The sequence below is a fragment of the Pristis pectinata genome, chromosome 9 (assembly GCF_009764475.1).
Source record: "Pristis pectinata isolate sPriPec2 chromosome 9, sPriPec2.1.pri, whole genome shotgun sequence".
Lineage (NCBI taxonomy): Eukaryota > Metazoa > Chordata > Chondrichthyes > Rhinopristiformes > Pristidae > Pristis > Pristis pectinata.
This window is the reverse complement of record NC_067413.1, coordinates 26,960,922-26,977,941: the sequence shown is the minus strand read 5'-3', so window position 1 is coordinate 26,977,941 and position 17,020 is coordinate 26,960,922. Positions and strand designations below refer to the sequence as shown.

The following is a 17,020-nucleotide window of genomic DNA, read 5'->3' as shown; positions in this document are numbered from 1 at the left end:
AGATAGATTATACACCCCAGTGTCATATTCACTAGAATTTTGAAGGTTTCAAGATATTAGATGAAATGGATAAAATAGAATTTTGGCAGGTTATTAGATGCAACTTTAAAGGTATCTTATCTTATCTTATCTCATTTTAGGTAAACTTGCAAGTTGTATCTGTATTTTAATCTGTCTCTGTCAGAAGATAGTAGAGAAACAAAGGACTGCAGATTCTGGAATCAAGGCGAAAAACACGATGATGCTGGAGGAACTCAGCAGGCCAGGCAGCATCCATGGAGAAAAGCAGGTGGTCAACGTTTCGGGTCAGGACCTGAAACGTTGACCGCCTGCTTCTCTGTCAGAAGATGTCTGGCACTTATATGGGACACACACATTTCTTAATTTCTAGAGACACAAGAGATTGCAAATACTGGAATCTGGAGCAAAAGGTTTGTTCTCCACTCTTCATTTCTCATTCCCTTCCAGTGTCTTCTGTGTGTCTCCTCTCTCTGTCTGGGGTCTTATCTCTGGTCAGGGTCTAAGTCCCTCTCCCCCCTTTATCTCTGTGGCTCTTCAGATCTCATTCTGGGCCTTCCTCTTTCCTCAATTCTCTCGCTGTCTTTCTTTCCCCCTCCTACAGGGATTCTAGCTCATTTCTCTGCCCAGTGAAGCTTAGCTCCAGCTTCACATTCGCACTGATGACACAATGAAAAGGCGGTGTTGTGTGCAATACATATAGAAGCTTTAAATCACGCAGGGATATTACTGGCTTAAACAAATGGGGGAAACTGCGACAAGTTGATTTCACTGTGCACAGCTGTTAGCTCATCGCTTTCTAAATGGTGAACAGCGAGAAACAGCAGATATCTAGAGAATCCCAGGGATTGAACATTCATCACCCTAAATCGGGATGGGATTTGTAAAACTGGCAATTGAAACAGACTGGGCGGCTGGAAAACTGTAAAGGGAGGAGTCGAATTAGATCCCGGAAAACATTACACGAACGCACAGAGCGAGTAATCGGTAGAGAAAATGACATTCAAATAAATAGATAAATAAAAGCAGAGTGAGAAGTAACGGCAGAATAGAAGGGCAGAGACGCAGGGGAGAGTGGGCTAAAGGTGCACGTAGCAGAGGAAGACGAGTAGAGGGGACAGGAGGTGGATGGAGAAGCTGGCCCGTGGCAACGCGTTTCAGTTCACAAACCGGCTTTTACACCCCGTTTTCAAACTGGATTTTGGGGAAACGGGACGGACTCATCTCAGACACAGAGAGAAAGGAGTTATGGTGCTGAATGACACCTCTCGCTTTTGGGAAAACCAGTAGAATCAAACAAGGAAATACACACACACACACATCGAGAACAATGTAAAACGCTTTAAATGCAGACACCTGTATGCCGCAGTAGATAAACCCGGCTCTTACACCCGCTCATTCCCGCGACCCCGTCTAAACAGTTTTCAAGATCAGTTTAGCAAAGTCTCCATCGCAAAATGTACACTTTATAACAGGAGCGATATTCTTCGTTGGTTCTGGAATCAGCTTCTCGCTTTAAATCATGACCTACTGTATTTACAACGACGTACAATCGATTTATTTAAGCATCTATTGATATCCGGAGAAAGCCACCCCGGCGTTACAATATAATTCAAGGTATTGGTGTCATAAAGAGTTGCTGTTCTAACAATTCTCTTCCTTTTTTTTCTCTCAGCTCACCTGGGCGTCAGAGCTCAACTTACCTGCTTATTTTGCTCCAAGCAAATATTTCCAACACCTGATAAACCAGCATAAGCAGACACATGCATACATCTTCACAAACACAGAGGCACACGCAGACATTCACACACACACACACAGCCACAGTTACACGAACAAATATATGCGCGCACATACACACCAGTGGAAAATATATAATCATAAACAACATATATACAAACTTATACATGCAGGCATAAGTTAACATAGCTGTAGACATAAGCTCACGTACAAACATGCGCATAAGCATACACATACAAATGCAGCCACACATACATAGAAATGCAGATGCGCACAGAAGCAGAAATTCATTTGCATGCGCACAAATGAACGCTCACTCACATATAAACACCACTGTACACATAAACAAATCTACATATATAGGCATACACACAAGAAAATGTTGCTGCAAACACCGAGGTGTCAGCTTCTACTACTTCCCCCGCTCCCCTCTCCAGCGCGCTGAAAGGTGAGGCGAGCAGCACAAACACCTGATACCGTATCCTGTAACCAAAACAACTGGAGGATGCTGAGGGTTAAAGACCAAGCTCTGTTTTCTTTTACATTATCATTTCTTGCAGAAAATCTACATCGAAACATTTAGTACGAGGTGCGTGTCAAAGTAAAAGCAAGTTTGTTTAAAACAAAGCTTTGAGAAACTTTTCCCACTTACCACCAAACTGGATAACTTGCCGTGACTTGCTTCATGTTCAGTAAAACCAAGTAATATCCAAGCAGCTGCATTTCCATAACTAGTCAGTGATTTAAACCTTATTGTTTCAATATAGGTTCTTTGCAATAGAGCTAATGTTTTTCTCTGTTTCCTTTTCCCCAACGTCCAGTCAATGCCATTCAAAACATTTAAAAAAAGGCTAGAATCGCACGGATCCACAAAGTACTGGATACAACAATAGGGACTAAATTATACCAGAGAAAAATATTAACCCAAAAAAGGAGAGTTGACTGGTGTCCAATCAGGAACCATTGCCACAGGGAATAGGGTGACTGTACAGTCAGGAACTGTCAATCAGGAAAAAAGCTCACCACCAGACGATTAACTGCAAAGAAATATTTTAACACTCATTGCAGCTTCTCCTGGGCCATAGCAGCTTGAAATATATACTAGAGTTAAATTGGAGTTGGAAAAGGTGCTGAGATTAAATATTGTGTGTGTGTGTGTGAGAGAGAGAGAGAGGGAGAGAGAGAGAGAGAGAGGGATTATATGTGTCTGAGTGTGTGAGTGTGTATGTGAGAGAGGGAGAGACAGAGAGATTATACGTAATTATGTGAGAGCGTCCTAGGGATTGTGTGTGCATTTGTGATGGTGTGTGTGTACATGTATGTAAATGGTCTAGGTGGGAGGGCGGTCAGTGGGCAAGGCACTGTGTGCACATAAACCTGTGTATGAGGGATTTAGGGAAACAGGAGAGCTCCCTATGCTTTCTGCTCAAGTCACCATGTAGGAGTAGCTCTTGGGAATTAGTGTAATACTAAACCATTTGCAATTTTGTAAAATTGAGAAAAATATCTTTCTTAACTTCCTAAAAGTTCTAAGTGACCAAGTACATTTACTGAGTATTAGCCAACCATTGGATGCAAACATGGAGTATGAGCTGAGTAATTTTCCAGAGAGAAGGATTCAGCGGAGGGAAAATAATATCAGAGTACTGAGATCTATTTCAGTCCCCATTTCTTAAAGTATTACCTTTTGTTTAAGCTATCTTTTATTTATTTAAATGTATATTTATTTCCATTATTCATTTCTCCACCCTAATAATGGGAGCTGCCTTGCAGTTTCTAATGCTGTAACACATTCACTTGTTCAGAATGAAACTGTAGTGCTTCCGCTGGTGGGACGGAGCAAATACAACCTTGATGTTTACATGGACAGTTCCCATTATAAAAGTAGACAAAGGAATTATGATGATGTCATGAAATATTTAATTTAAATATAAGAGTGGTTGAATTTTTCAGGTAATGCTCCTGCTCATTCATGTAACTTCCATGGAAGGGCAGTAGATACCACAGAAAAATGAATAATAAAATATTGACATTGAATCTAACATGTTAACTATTGCTCTTTCCACAGATGCTGCCTAACTTGCTGAGTGTTTCCACCATTTTCTGTTTTTATTTAAGGTATTGACATTGCTGCTCTGAGGATCCTGCAGTTCTCACACAGAGTTGCCTGAAATGAAGGTGTTCCCTTAAGTCAACTTCAATGCATTTTAACTGACAAAATAATTCATAGGGAATATCAGGGAAATATTTTATGACACATGTTGTTATGATTTGCAAAGTATTCCCTGAAAGGGGAGTGTAGGTAGATTCAATAGTATGTTTCATTTGCAAGTGTGTTAAGGAGAATGGAGCTGTTCTTTCAAAGACTCAGCAGGGATGCAATGGAATTGCTCTGTGCTGCATGATTTGGTTGGTCTATGATTCACAGTTTCTGAATTCAAATTATCTGATAAATTAATTATTGTATAGAACAGAATAATATCATGGTTATATTACTCACCTAATACACTAGAGGTTGTACATGGGATTACATAGGATAAACAGCTCCAACAGAACCCAGAAATGGAAGTATTATATGTGCATCTGATTTCTTGTTCTGGCCTTGGGTGTGCCATTAACTCCAAGGGCATTTGGTAACTTACTGAGCTCTGGGGTGAAATATACATCTGTCCCCTCTGCTAGTCATAGCTGGCACATCTACTGTGGCTCCATTCTCTGCGGCTCTGGGACTTCAGTTAAAAAGTGAATTTGGGTAAGCATCTCATTTTCTTTTTATTTTACAGTATATTTTTAATTAATTTGCAGTAGTTTTGTGTGTTCTGAAATACATTTACTATCTTTTTAGTTGTTCGTTTTAATAATTTATATTTTCCTAACTGTTTCCAAATATCACTGCTAATCAGAGACATTTAGAAACAATATAAGGCTTACTGACAGAATGAGCTGTGAGAAGGCCATCAGGGCAGGCTGTGGGCATGGCCTAGCCACCCCGAGCCCAGTCACCACTCACAGCTTGTTGTGCTTCATGGAAGGACTGCAGCAGAAATGCCCACATTATGTTCAGAGCCACATGCCTGCAAACGCAGTGCAGCCATGGGGCTGGTATGGGTAATGAGAGCCAGCTGTGGGTTGGAATCAGTACAATCTGGCCATCATCATCTTTCTGTGTATTAGGGTCACTATTGCCTAGATGTTCCCTTTTTTTTGTCTGCTTGTTTATTTTCCACTGTTGGATTAAATAGCAAATCCTTCCTTGAGTTTTGTTTTATACATTGGGTTGGAAAGTAGTCCTGTATACCTTTATAGGAATTCTATTGCCTTACCACCTTTATCTACCTGTTCTGTGCAATTATTTTCAGAGCAGTTGAGCCTCCTCAACCCACAACCCTACTGCAAGTGTAAATGAAAGATACTATTGGATCTACCTCCACTTCCATTTCAGAGAGTACTTTGCAGTACACAACAACATGCACCATAGAATGCATGTAAGTCTATGTGCTTTCACTCACCTCTTTAATTTGTCTGCATTTTTTTCCTGCACTACAAATTCAGCAAATGTGAAAACAATGCTACCTTTTGAGCTTTTCAATTCAGGTTGTATTCACTTTTGTGGCCTTTCAAGAGAATATATTCAAAAATATAACAAAATATTTTGAAGAAATCAGCTCACAGCCAAATCATTTTTACAGCATTCTGAAATCTCATCTACTATTAATTGCTTAATGCTAATAGCCTTTCATCAGTTGAAGATCCTTTGATTCCCAAGCATTTTAATGGTTGAAAGAACCTGTGTTTACAAACTCACAACATACCAGCTAGGCACTTATGAAATGCTGGAAATACAGTATCCAATGTGTGCACTGCAAGATCCCAAAGCCCAGAAATGAGATAAATCGCATGTAGCATTTTTGTTAATGGTATCATTTAAGAACAAATATTGCCCATGATCTTAGAGAGGACTCCACTACAAATAGCAGCATGCAGATTTCTACACCCAGCCAAGATGGTGGGTGTAAGGTATCTCATCCAAAAGAAGGGGGCACTAATGAGTTGGCCTGGATATAAATTTGGGTCTCTGCAATAATATTAACTTCTTCTGTCTACTTTCTCTCTTATTTTATGCCTGTTCCACATCCTTAGCATGACATCATGTTACATGGCCCCTAAACAACCAAGATTGCCATCAGAAAATTGAAGATTACAAACAGGATTATCAACTCCATAATAAAACCCAGCATGTCCTTTGTCCTCTTAATCATGGTCTGTGAAACAAGCCACAGCAAATGCCTAGGGCTAGGGGATTCAAATCCCACCTTGGCTACTAGTCAAAGTGAGTTGAATAAAGTTGGTTGCAGAGAAGAAAAGCTGTTCATAATGTGGAAACAGGTTGTGTTGATACACTCAAATGCAAATTAGATGGATTCTTTTTTCAGAAAATAACATTTTGGAATAGAGTATGAGGAGCTTGGCTTATAGTATGAGGTAAGTATAGATTGCTTGGGAGGAACAGGTGAACTTATTCCAATGATCTGAAAGCTCTCCACTGCAAGTCTTCTTTGAGTTATGTTTGGGTCTGTTGTAGGTTCATTGATGGAGATTGAGTTCTATTGACTAATCAACAACTCAGCTGTCAGGATAATATAAGGAAAATGAGAAAGATTCCAGGCTTTTTGATCCAGTGATTATGAGACATACTGAGTGTCCCTCAGTTGTTCGTGGTTGATTCTTGATCGATTGATTGACCACAAACTGCTTACAAAAAGCAATTATTCAAGATAGTCGAGACAGGTAATGATCTTGGCAAGTATGTTGGTATACGCATTGATTCTGTCTCATTTTACAGACCTTGATTCAAAATATATATTCTACCTTTTGTAAGCCTGAGGCCATTCATAACTTTACTGCCATTATCCCTACATGCACCATCCTATTCTGTTGTCAGTCCTGTACTTACTGATTTATTTCAGCGCTTGCTTAAACAACACCTCAATTCTAAAATATTCATACTTGTTTTCAGCTTGCTCCAAGGCCCCATAATCTCCTCCAGTCATGCACCCTTCTGAGATATCTGTGCCATTCTTATTCTGACCTCTTGAGTGTCTTGAACTCAAAATGCTTCAACACTGGTGTTAATTGACTGCCTTGCTTTATATGGAAGGCCTTAAGATCTCAAATTCCTTCCTGAAACATCAGTACCTCTTTTTTTCCTTTGGTTTGTTATTGTCTTTTAGACAAGATGTTATATTGAAGCCACATCTGCATTTTAGGTGGGCGTTAAGAGATCCTGCAGCACTAATTCAAAGAAAAGCGGAAAGATTATTCCCAACGTCCTGGCCAAAATATATCCCCATACCAACCCCACTTATTGTCTTGTTGCTGCATATGAGACCTTACCCTGCAAAAATTGGCTTTTGTATTTTCTTACGGTACCACAGGGACTTCAGTTCAAAAACACTTCATTGATTGTGAAAGAATTAGTGATGTCTTGATGTTGTGAATAGTTTTTTTTGTATGTTCGTTTGCAGATGTGGGCATTTTTAGAAAGGTCAGAATTAGTGCCTATCTGAATTGCCCTCGAAAAGGAGGTGGTGTGCTATCTTAATAAACCACTGTGGCCTCTGATATACAATTGTCCTGTTCCAGGATAACTCCTTCGTGAAGGAGTGGCAATATATTGCCAAGTCAGGATGGAGTGTACCTTGGATGAAAATTTGCAGTGGTAACCTATTGCCCTGGTCCTACTGGATGGAAGATTGTAAATTGTAAATTAAATTGTTCCTATGATATATAAATGCAAGCTTTCCTTCTCAAACCAAGCTATTTAAGCGAGCTTTTGTTTATCTTATTATTTGGTTTGTGTAAAATTTTGTTTGATATCACTCCTATGGTGCTATATTAAAAGGAATAATATCAATGAAAATTGTTGCAATTGTGTTGTTTACATCCTGAGGTGAATCCAAATGTTGCCAGAGGCTTCCACTTCCATTGACATAAAGGACTGGATATTTGTTCACATTTTGACCTCATTCTCCTTATCCTTGCAATTATATATGGCAAATATAGTCTGGAAATACTTTGTGACTAAAAATAGATATGCATAGGGAGAGTGGATCATTGCAATGCACCTGCTCACATGATCTTAGGAATCATGTTAAACTTATGCTTCGACCTCATTAAAAGGATTTACGTGGGCAGCCTGTGTTATTAATTGGCGGATTCCTATGAGAATTGTCCTTCAGCTGTTTGGCCTGGACAGACCATGGGTTCTCCTGATGTTTGATTTTTCTAAATTGAATGAACAAGCCCATATAATGCTATGCGGTGGAAAGTCAAACATCGCTGGCTTTAGTTAAAGGTAGCCAGAACTTCTTAAAGGGGAAGTATTCTCCAGCTACAGGACAACTGGGGAGTTGCCCAGATTTAAGATGTGGTTAGAGGAGCTCCAGATAGACCAATATGTTTCTTTAATGTCACATTGGAAATCTTGTTCTGGTAGGTTGATAGGAAGGAGAATACTACTCCTTCTCAAGTGCCGTCAGGCAATACCTTTGCTGCCAGTAGAACGAGATTGCAAAGAAATCCAATTTTTGATGCCAGGATCTTAGTTCCCAGGACGTCACTGCAATTTGGAAAAGATTTTGATCTTGTCAGTGTGGTTATGGTATTTTTCTTTCTTATTCTCTGTGTCATAATATCCTCCCCTTCCCTTCATTGGGGAAAGGCAATTGTGATAAGGATCGTGAAACTTTTGGTGTGTTGGGGAATAAAAGGAATGATTCAAGTGAAATGTTCTGAGATATTCTGCTCTGTAGGAGTTTTGACAGCTTGGGGGACTGGTGGTCAATAAAATATTGATCTTGGTCCTCTTGTTGCCTCCTAGTAAATACATTTTCTTCACGACTGTAGCCATAAATAGGCTCAGAAATGAAAAATGCACCAACCTAACATTAGACCAAACCAGTCAAGACCCTTGATGTCATTTTCCAGTAGGTTTCCTGGAGCCTAATGCCCAGTTAGACCAAAGTTAGCACAAATAATTGATGCAGAATTAATGATTATAGACTGCTACCAGGGTGGCTGGCACCCTGCAGAGAATGGAAACCCCTTCCATTGATAAAGATGCATGGAAATGTGGGTTAAGCCCTTGGAACCTTGGGACCTGGAGAAGTGTATATTGTAGGTGAAATCTAATGCCCTCTTAACACCATTGATTTAGAGTACATTGAGATGTCCTGGAAAGGACATGAACAGCAGCTTTTAAAAGCATTTCTTCGTTGTTTTTCTTGAAGAAGTGTCACATATCAATTAGACCGTACCAAAAGCAAGCCATGCACCAAGGGATAAAATTGTAAAGCAGATAAAATTGCTTTCAGTAACACTTGACACGGTCACATTGAAGTGTTATGTGCAGTTCTGGTCACAATGTTAGAAGACTATAGAGAGAGTGGAGAAGATAAAATAAGGCTTTACAAGGCTGTTATCAGATTTACAAGTTTGTAGGAAAGGATAGACATGGGGATCCTTTATTTCTTTAAAACTGAAGACTGAGGGATAAGCCAATAAACCTTAAAACTGTAATTAATTTAAATAAGTTAGATGCACAGAGAGAATGTTTCCATTTATGGGGAAGAGCAAAATTGAAAGCCATTGATATGAGACCATTACCAAAAAATCAAAATAAGGAATTCAGGAGAAATGTTTTCAACCAGAGAGTGGTGAAAATGGGGAGCCTGCTGACTCAGGGAATCACTCAGATTGATAATCTAAATGAATTTAAGAATAAAGAAGGAGAAGGAAATTCAGAGTTTTGATAAAGTTAGATGGAAAAGGATAGGAGAAGCCACAAGTGGAGTCTAGGTGCTGCTATGGATTGGTTGGGATAAGTGGCTTATTTTCACTCTGTGTTTATAATGTAATACTTTATGGTATCAGTTCTATTGTTTACTGCAGCCTGAGAGGAATCCATGACTTTGTATTTAAGGGCCACAGTTTCCTTCTCAGCCACAGGCAGTGCTTAAGTTTGAGGTTCCTGCTTTGGCTGCAGCGGACTGTATAGCCCCTGGGCAGCTTACATGGTGATGCATGTGCACTTCAAATACTGTTCAACAATTAATGTAGGAGAGGTGTATCATGAGGATTTGCCTTGAACACATTGTCCTCCACTTTCTCTTTCTTGTGTGAACTGCTCTTGCTTTATTCTGACTTCATCCTGCCCTATCACAAAATACCCAGCAATCCCCACCCCACCCAGCTCTACTTCCTACCTCCAGCCATAAAAGCAGCTCTACCAGATTATGTATGGGTACAGTCTAGCTATTTAGAAGCCAACCACAATACAAAATCTTCCTAGCAACCCGAATCTCCAGTTAGAAATCAAACCAAGCACACAGTTAACCAGCACCCTCAAAAAGACAAATTGAACACTACTTTAGTTCCTTAGCGCTGACAAGCATGGCTTACAAAATATAAGGAGTAGATCACTTTGCACCTCGAGCTAGGTAGATGAAAAACCAGGAGTAGAGGTTGACCACTTGATGTATGTACAGAGGTGGCATGTAGGGGCTGGGCTTGGAGGTAGATAATGTGGCAGAGATAATGAAGTGGAAAGGATGAGTTGGGAGGTAGAGGCAGACAAGTTTGCAGAGGTACATTGCTGGAGAGGATGAGTCAGGGATAGATGTTGTAGAGTACTAATATATATGACTCATATGTACGATGCATGTGCATACGCGCCATGTAATTAGAATTGAACAAGTTGCTCATGTTCTAGCAGCTCTCCTTGTCTCTTCATGTTTCACTGAATACTGTGCACAGCTCTGGTTTGATGTAAGGAATGCATATCCACAAATTATATATTAGCGATGAGAGTAGATCTACAAAAACATGGAAATTCTTTGAGTCTGTTGATGAGAGTAAACGAATATTTCATGGGGTGAGTCTGGAAGCCTAAGACTACTTGTATCAACTTCAGCCATGCAGTTTAGTCTAATTCCATTGCAAACATTGTGTTGGGAGAAACATTAATAATCAGATAAAAAGCCCAGGCAAAATTGCAACTTAATGCTTAATACTCCTTGAGCAAAAACTGCATCATAAGAAGGGAATAAGAAAAAATGGCTGCTCCATCTCAAGAAGTTGGGAGGTTGGTACATATGTTTGAGTACATTAGCCTTTCACTTCACACATCAAATGCATAACACTGGACATAGACAGTGATGATGCTGATATGCCTGCGCAAAGCTACTGAAGCACAAGAAGGCTAACTGGAATAAAAATAGAAAATGCTGGGAACACTTGGTGGGTCAGGCCACATCTGCGGAAACAGAAGTGGTTAACATTTCAGCTCTGGGACCCTTCATCAAAACTGAGAAGCAAGTTAATTTCTGGTGGCAGAGGAAGTGGGAAGGATGGGTAGAACAAAGGGATTATCTCTGATAGAATGAGTCCAAATGAGTTAATGGGGGCAGTCACAAGCACATTGTACTTCCTTTGTGTATATTTTATTGTTAATAGTCAGGCTATGGGACTTTCCCAGCAGGTCAGACCATATGGATAGGGTAACAACAAACTGATCCAAATGACACTTACCATTTGGACTCACCATATAAAAAGTTTCACATGATTTATATGCAGAGTGGGCAGGAGCCAAAGTTTTCCAATTGATTATGGAACATGTGAGTGAGAAATATTTGGCATAAGGGTCTTGCACTAGGAATTACCTTATGGTGTGAAATCACGAAGATCTTTCAAACTGTCATGGCAGGGTACTACAAGGAATAGATGGAAGGGAGCATTTTTTGAATATTAGAAGTCATGTTCAGGTGGCAACATAAACACAAGCTCAAAAGAAGCATGTCTTCATCCATACAAAAAGAAATAGTTTATCTTGAGCTAAAATCAGGTGCAAATAGATTGCAACCAGTCAATGGAAAAGTGGAACCAATTGTGATGTCAAGGAAATCTGACAATATTGTAGAGCTCTGTTCATTCTTACACAGGGTATAACACTATGTGAGATTTTTCTCAAACTTGCAACAGTTTTGAGGCCACTACATCAGCTTCAATAAAAAAAGCAAAATTAGTGTTGGGACAATGAATTGCAACAGTTATTTAACTTAATTAAGAAGAACCTGGTAGTGAGTCTTTGTTGGTTCACTATGATGCAGCATGTATAATGTTACTTGTGTGAGATGCTTCAAGTTAGGGATTAGGAGCCATAATCCATCATACAATGAAGGAGGGTCAACACAGAACATAGAACAGTACAGCACAGGAAAAGGCCCTTTGGCCCACAATGTTGTGCTGAACTAATTAAATGAGTAATTAAATGCCTAACTGAACTAATCCCTTCTGCTTACAGAATGCTGATATCCCTCCATTCTCTGCACATTCATGTGCATACCTAAGAGCCTTTCGAATGCCCCTACCGTATTTGCCTCCACCACCACCCTAGCAGCACATTCCAGGCACCGACCACTCTCAGTGTAAAAAATTTGCCCTGCACATCTCCAAAAATACGATTGTATTTGCATGATGAACATTGCTGAAGAGTGAGGGAACATGCACTCAAATTGTGAAAATGGCACTACAAATCGACTTTGGAATTAAAAGGTTACATTAATTCCTGTTGGGAAGACTACAAGCCTTTATCGGCAATTCTTTGCCCTAAGTTGGCAAAACTGACAATAATACAAAGACAAAGATGAGACTTTCTCTGATCTCAACTACAGGATTCAGTTTAGAAGTTGAAAACAAAGTGCTACTACAGACACGTTATCAAGATTACTGTAGTAAGTCCAAGTGTGACATCACTGCATGACATATTTGTTTATACCTGCTTGTTTGTCTAAATGCAGACCAGAAAAGAATCTCCAATAAGCCGCATACACTTTCTTGAACTCTCTATCTTTTCCACATATTGCTCTGAACACTGCGTCTCACTGCATTAGTGATTAGTAACATAATAATGAAGATGCTGAATACTCCAAGCAACCATGGTGGTAGGATGAGTCTCATAATTAATCTCAGCAATGTGCAGACTTGAAACAACAAGACCTGCAGGGTTCAGACAAGTGCTGGAGAAATGGAGGGAGAAACTGGATAGATTGGGTTTATTCTCACTGGAATATAGGAGGCTGAGGGCTGACCTTTATAAAATTATGAGGTGCATTGAAAGGATAGATGGTCAGAACCTTTTTCACAGAACAGGGATGTCTGGAACACAAGGTCACAGGTTCAAGGTGAGAGGGGTGAAATTTAAAGGAGATCTAAGGGGTAAGTTTTCCACACAGAGGGCGGTGGTTATCTGGAACAGGCTGCCAGAAGAGGTGGTAGAGACAGGTACAATAACAATGTTTAAAATGTGTTTGAACAGGTACTTGGATAGGAAGGGTGCAGAGGAATATAGGTGTAACGTAGGCAAATGAGATTGGATAGGCAATGTAGTTGGCATGGACAAGGTAGGCCGAAAGGGCCCATTTCTGTGCTGTACGATTCCATAATTCTATGATTCTAAATAAAGGGTAGTGCATACTGATCATCACATAGAAGCAATGTAACCGTTGAAGTAGGAAAAGTGTACGATGGCAGCTCAGACCCCATCTGAGTTATACTGTGAACCTTATGTTTATGATAACGCATGTAAGCCTTTTCATTCTTATGCAGAATGGAGGGAGATATCTTTCAAGGCAAGCAATATTGTTGAAATTGGAAGTGAGGATATAATTATGCCTGCTCAAAGTGCAGTGATACAAGAGCATAAGGAAGCGATCTAATTAAAAGAGATAGACTTGGATACATATGTCATTTTGGCATACCTCCTCCTGTGAAACGAAACAAAAGATATTTAATAAAATGAAGTAATACAGACATGGCAGAATCATTTTAATCCACCACCTTCAGCAGTCATAGAAATCTACAAATTTAGAATGAGAAACAAAAGGTCAGTCAAGACCATTTGTGACTGTGTTGAAGAATCTGCCATAACACCTTCTTGAATAGAGGGCTGGGGGACAAATTCATGTACTGTTTAACATATGGGCATCTAATATGGCTTGACATTTGAGTTTGGATGCAAAATCGTGATATCAACGAAGATGGCTTCCAAAAGCACAGAAGTAGCAAAGGCAGAAGCTGCAAGACCAAGCCCAGGTGGCATGAGATTGGTCAGAAAAGTTGCTACCAATGTAATACAGATTATCCATGACAGGTGTATCAGTCCATTTAAGGACAATGTTTATTACAGAAAACTACAAAGAATGAACTTCAGATTCACAGAAAATTATCAACAAGTAAGGAGGGCATTCGGCCCATCATTCCATGATGATCAAAAAAAGTGTTATCCAACCCCTGATCCCACCTTCCAACACTTGGGACAGTCATGAACAAAGGGGCATAGATGCAATAAAAAGGGGCCAGTCAGGTGCATAGAAATTTCTTCTCTCAGAGGGTAGTAAATCTCTGGAATTTTTTGTGCCCAAGGATGGTAGATGCCAGATCATTAGACATATTTAAGATGGAGATAGATAAGTATTTGAAAAATCAAGGAATTGAGGGTTATGGGGAACTGGCACAGAAGAGCAGTTGAGGCCAGCATAAATCAGCACCGATCATATGAGTGGCGGGGCAGGCTTGAGGGACCAGTTGGCCTACTCCTGCTCCTATTTTCTTGTGTTCTTGTATGCTTGATCCATAGCCTTGCAGGTCACAGTTCATCCAAGTTCTTATGAAATGCGGTGAGATCTTCTTCCAATATCACCCTTTCAGGCAGTAAGTTCCAAACCTCTACCAACCTCTGGGTGAAAACATTTTTCCGTCACCTCCACCCTAATCCACATACCAAATACTTTAAAGTCTATAGCCCCTGGATTTAGACCCCTCTGCTAAGGGAAATAAGTCCTCCCTATTAACCCTCTTTTAATCCTCACAATTTTTTACACCCCAATTAAGTGTCCCTTCAGCCTCCTCTATCCTATCCTGTTCCAAAGCAAACAACTCTGGATTATTACTGCTACATTTTTCCAGACCAGGGAGTGTCCTCATAATTCTCCTTTATAGCCTTTCCAGGGCAACTACATCTGTACTGTAAAATGGTAACCAGAACTGAACACTGTACTTAAATTCTCCACCAGTGACTATTGCACACAATCTAGCATAACCTGCCTACTCCTATCTAATGAAGACAAACCTGTATCTCCTTTTAACTGCCTTAAATCTAACCTGCTACTGTTAGGATCCAAAGCAATACACTCAAAAATGCTTTTGTTCCCCCACACTTCTCAATGTCCTTCCAATTATAATGCATTCCCTTACCTAGATGCACCTTCCTAAATGCACTACCTCTTCTGCTCAACCTACCAGACCTTCTAGATCCTCCTGAAGTTGAAGCGTTCCTCCTGCCTGTCAACCACATCTGTATCATCTGCAAACTTCTTTATCATGCCCTCTACATTTGTCTAAATTGTTAACGCATAAATCAAAAAGCCAGGGACTGAGTAGTGAGCCCACTGATAGGAGCCTTTCAGGCACAAAAACACTGATCAATCATTACCCTCTGCTTTCTACCACTGACCTAATTTTGGATCCAATTTGCCACTCTCCTTTGGATTCCATGCGCATTTAATTTTTTGAGCAGTTTGTCATGTGGGAACTTGTCAAAAACCTTGCTGCAATCCATGTGAACTATATCAAACCCCTTGCCCTCACCAACTCCCTGAACAATATTGAAGCTAATGAGCAGTGTGCAGAGTGAAGCTTAGACAGCTCAGCTGCCATCAATGGTATTAATGAAAAATACAGCAATTTCAAAATTGAAGTGAAAGCTAATAACCAGCATATCAATATAAACGTCAACGTAGCTGCTGGCTAATCTTTTATCAGATGTAGGTCCATCAAGATGTTCAGTTAAGTACCATTCACAAAAAGTGCACTGAATCTGAAGACATATTCTATTGAAACACTGAAGACTCTAGATCAGACGCAAGATGAAGTTACTTACAGTGGTTAAAAAGTGAAGCTACCAAATACAATTAGGAAACATTGGCTCAAGAAACTAAAAGTGGATTTTAAGAATGTATTTATTGGGAGTACTTTGCAATTCCATCTGGATAAGCTTCTAGAGCAAATGCAGACACTTTAAGATATCCATGTACAGTATTAAGGAGCACAAAGCCCACAAAAATGTCAAACCAAACACCAAGCCAAACTTACTGAAAGCCCAGACCAAACCTATTTGTACTGAAGGGTTAACTGAAGGAATAGGTGTACAAGCTTAGTGTGTAGGTCAAAACTGATCAGAGTGATTGGGAACCTTTTATTTTTAGGAACAATAAGGTACACTTTACTGAGCTGTGGAAAATGAGGATACCTGTTGCTCACATCATCCAATCTTTATGCTGAATTGGCAAGGCCCAATGGTAGTACTAAATTGGACCTACCACACACAAAAACACAACTGAAGTAAGCCGTTATCATCTTGGACTTTATACATAAGCTAAGATGGTTTAAGGCGTGAAGTCTTCACCCAAAATATTTCAGACGCTGTAAATAACACGAGTTTGACAGTGTCCATGTAACCAAGATGATGTTTTGATTGTATTTCCTCCTCAAAGAAGGAAAATCTCAGAAGTGGTAAAATATTAGAATGGATAGATTGGCTGACTCAAAGGAAACAGAGTGTAGTCATAGGTGGGTCTGTTTCCAATTTCAAATTGTGCTGGGGTCTCACCTTTTTACAATTTATGTGCATGATTAGAATGAAGCCACCAAAGCTATGGTTGCTAAATTTGCTGAGATAAGCAGGAGAGTAAGTTGTGAAGGGGGGCATCAGGAGGCTGCCAAACATACAGATAGGTCAACTCAGTGGAAAAAGATCTGGCAAATGAAGTATACTCTGCAAAAATGTGAAAATGTCTCTTTTGGCACAGAAGCAAATTGAAAGGGAACTTGTTACCTAAATGATGGAGATTGCAGAACTCTGAGCTACAGAAGAATTTATCACAAAAGCTTGATGTGTAGAGATACTGCAAATAATTTGGAAAGCTAATAGAATATTATATTGATTGGTCAGAGAATTAAACACAAAATTATGCTAGTTAAGCTTCAGGAATCTAAGGGCATTGGTCAGATCATATCTGGAATATTGTGACCTGTATTGGTCTCATTAAAGGAAGGATATTAATGCATTGGAAGCAGTTCAGAGAAGATTTACCGGACTGATATCTGGAAAGGGTTGGTTGTCATGAGAGGGGAGGTTGAACAGATT

General features: G+C 39.8%; 1 protein-coding gene across 2 annotated transcripts in view; it reads right to left on the bottom strand.

Moving 5' to 3' along the window:
- Positions 1 to 2,769, bottom strand: part of wnt3a (wingless-type MMTV integration site family, member 3A) — a 74,497-nt gene extending 71,728 nt beyond the window's left edge. Inside the window, exon 1 of one of the 2 annotated variants that reach the window (XM_052023301.1) lies at positions 2,411 to 2,769. In XM_052023301.1, the coding sequence (XP_051879261.1) occupies positions 2,411 to 2,487 (77 nt within the window). In that variant the 5' untranslated portion in view covers positions 2,488 to 2,769. The remainder of the gene's footprint in view (positions 1 to 2,410) is intronic. The other variant, XM_052023303.1, reaches the window with a different exon arrangement.
- Between the last annotated feature and the right edge of the window lie 14,251 nt (positions 2,770 to 17,020).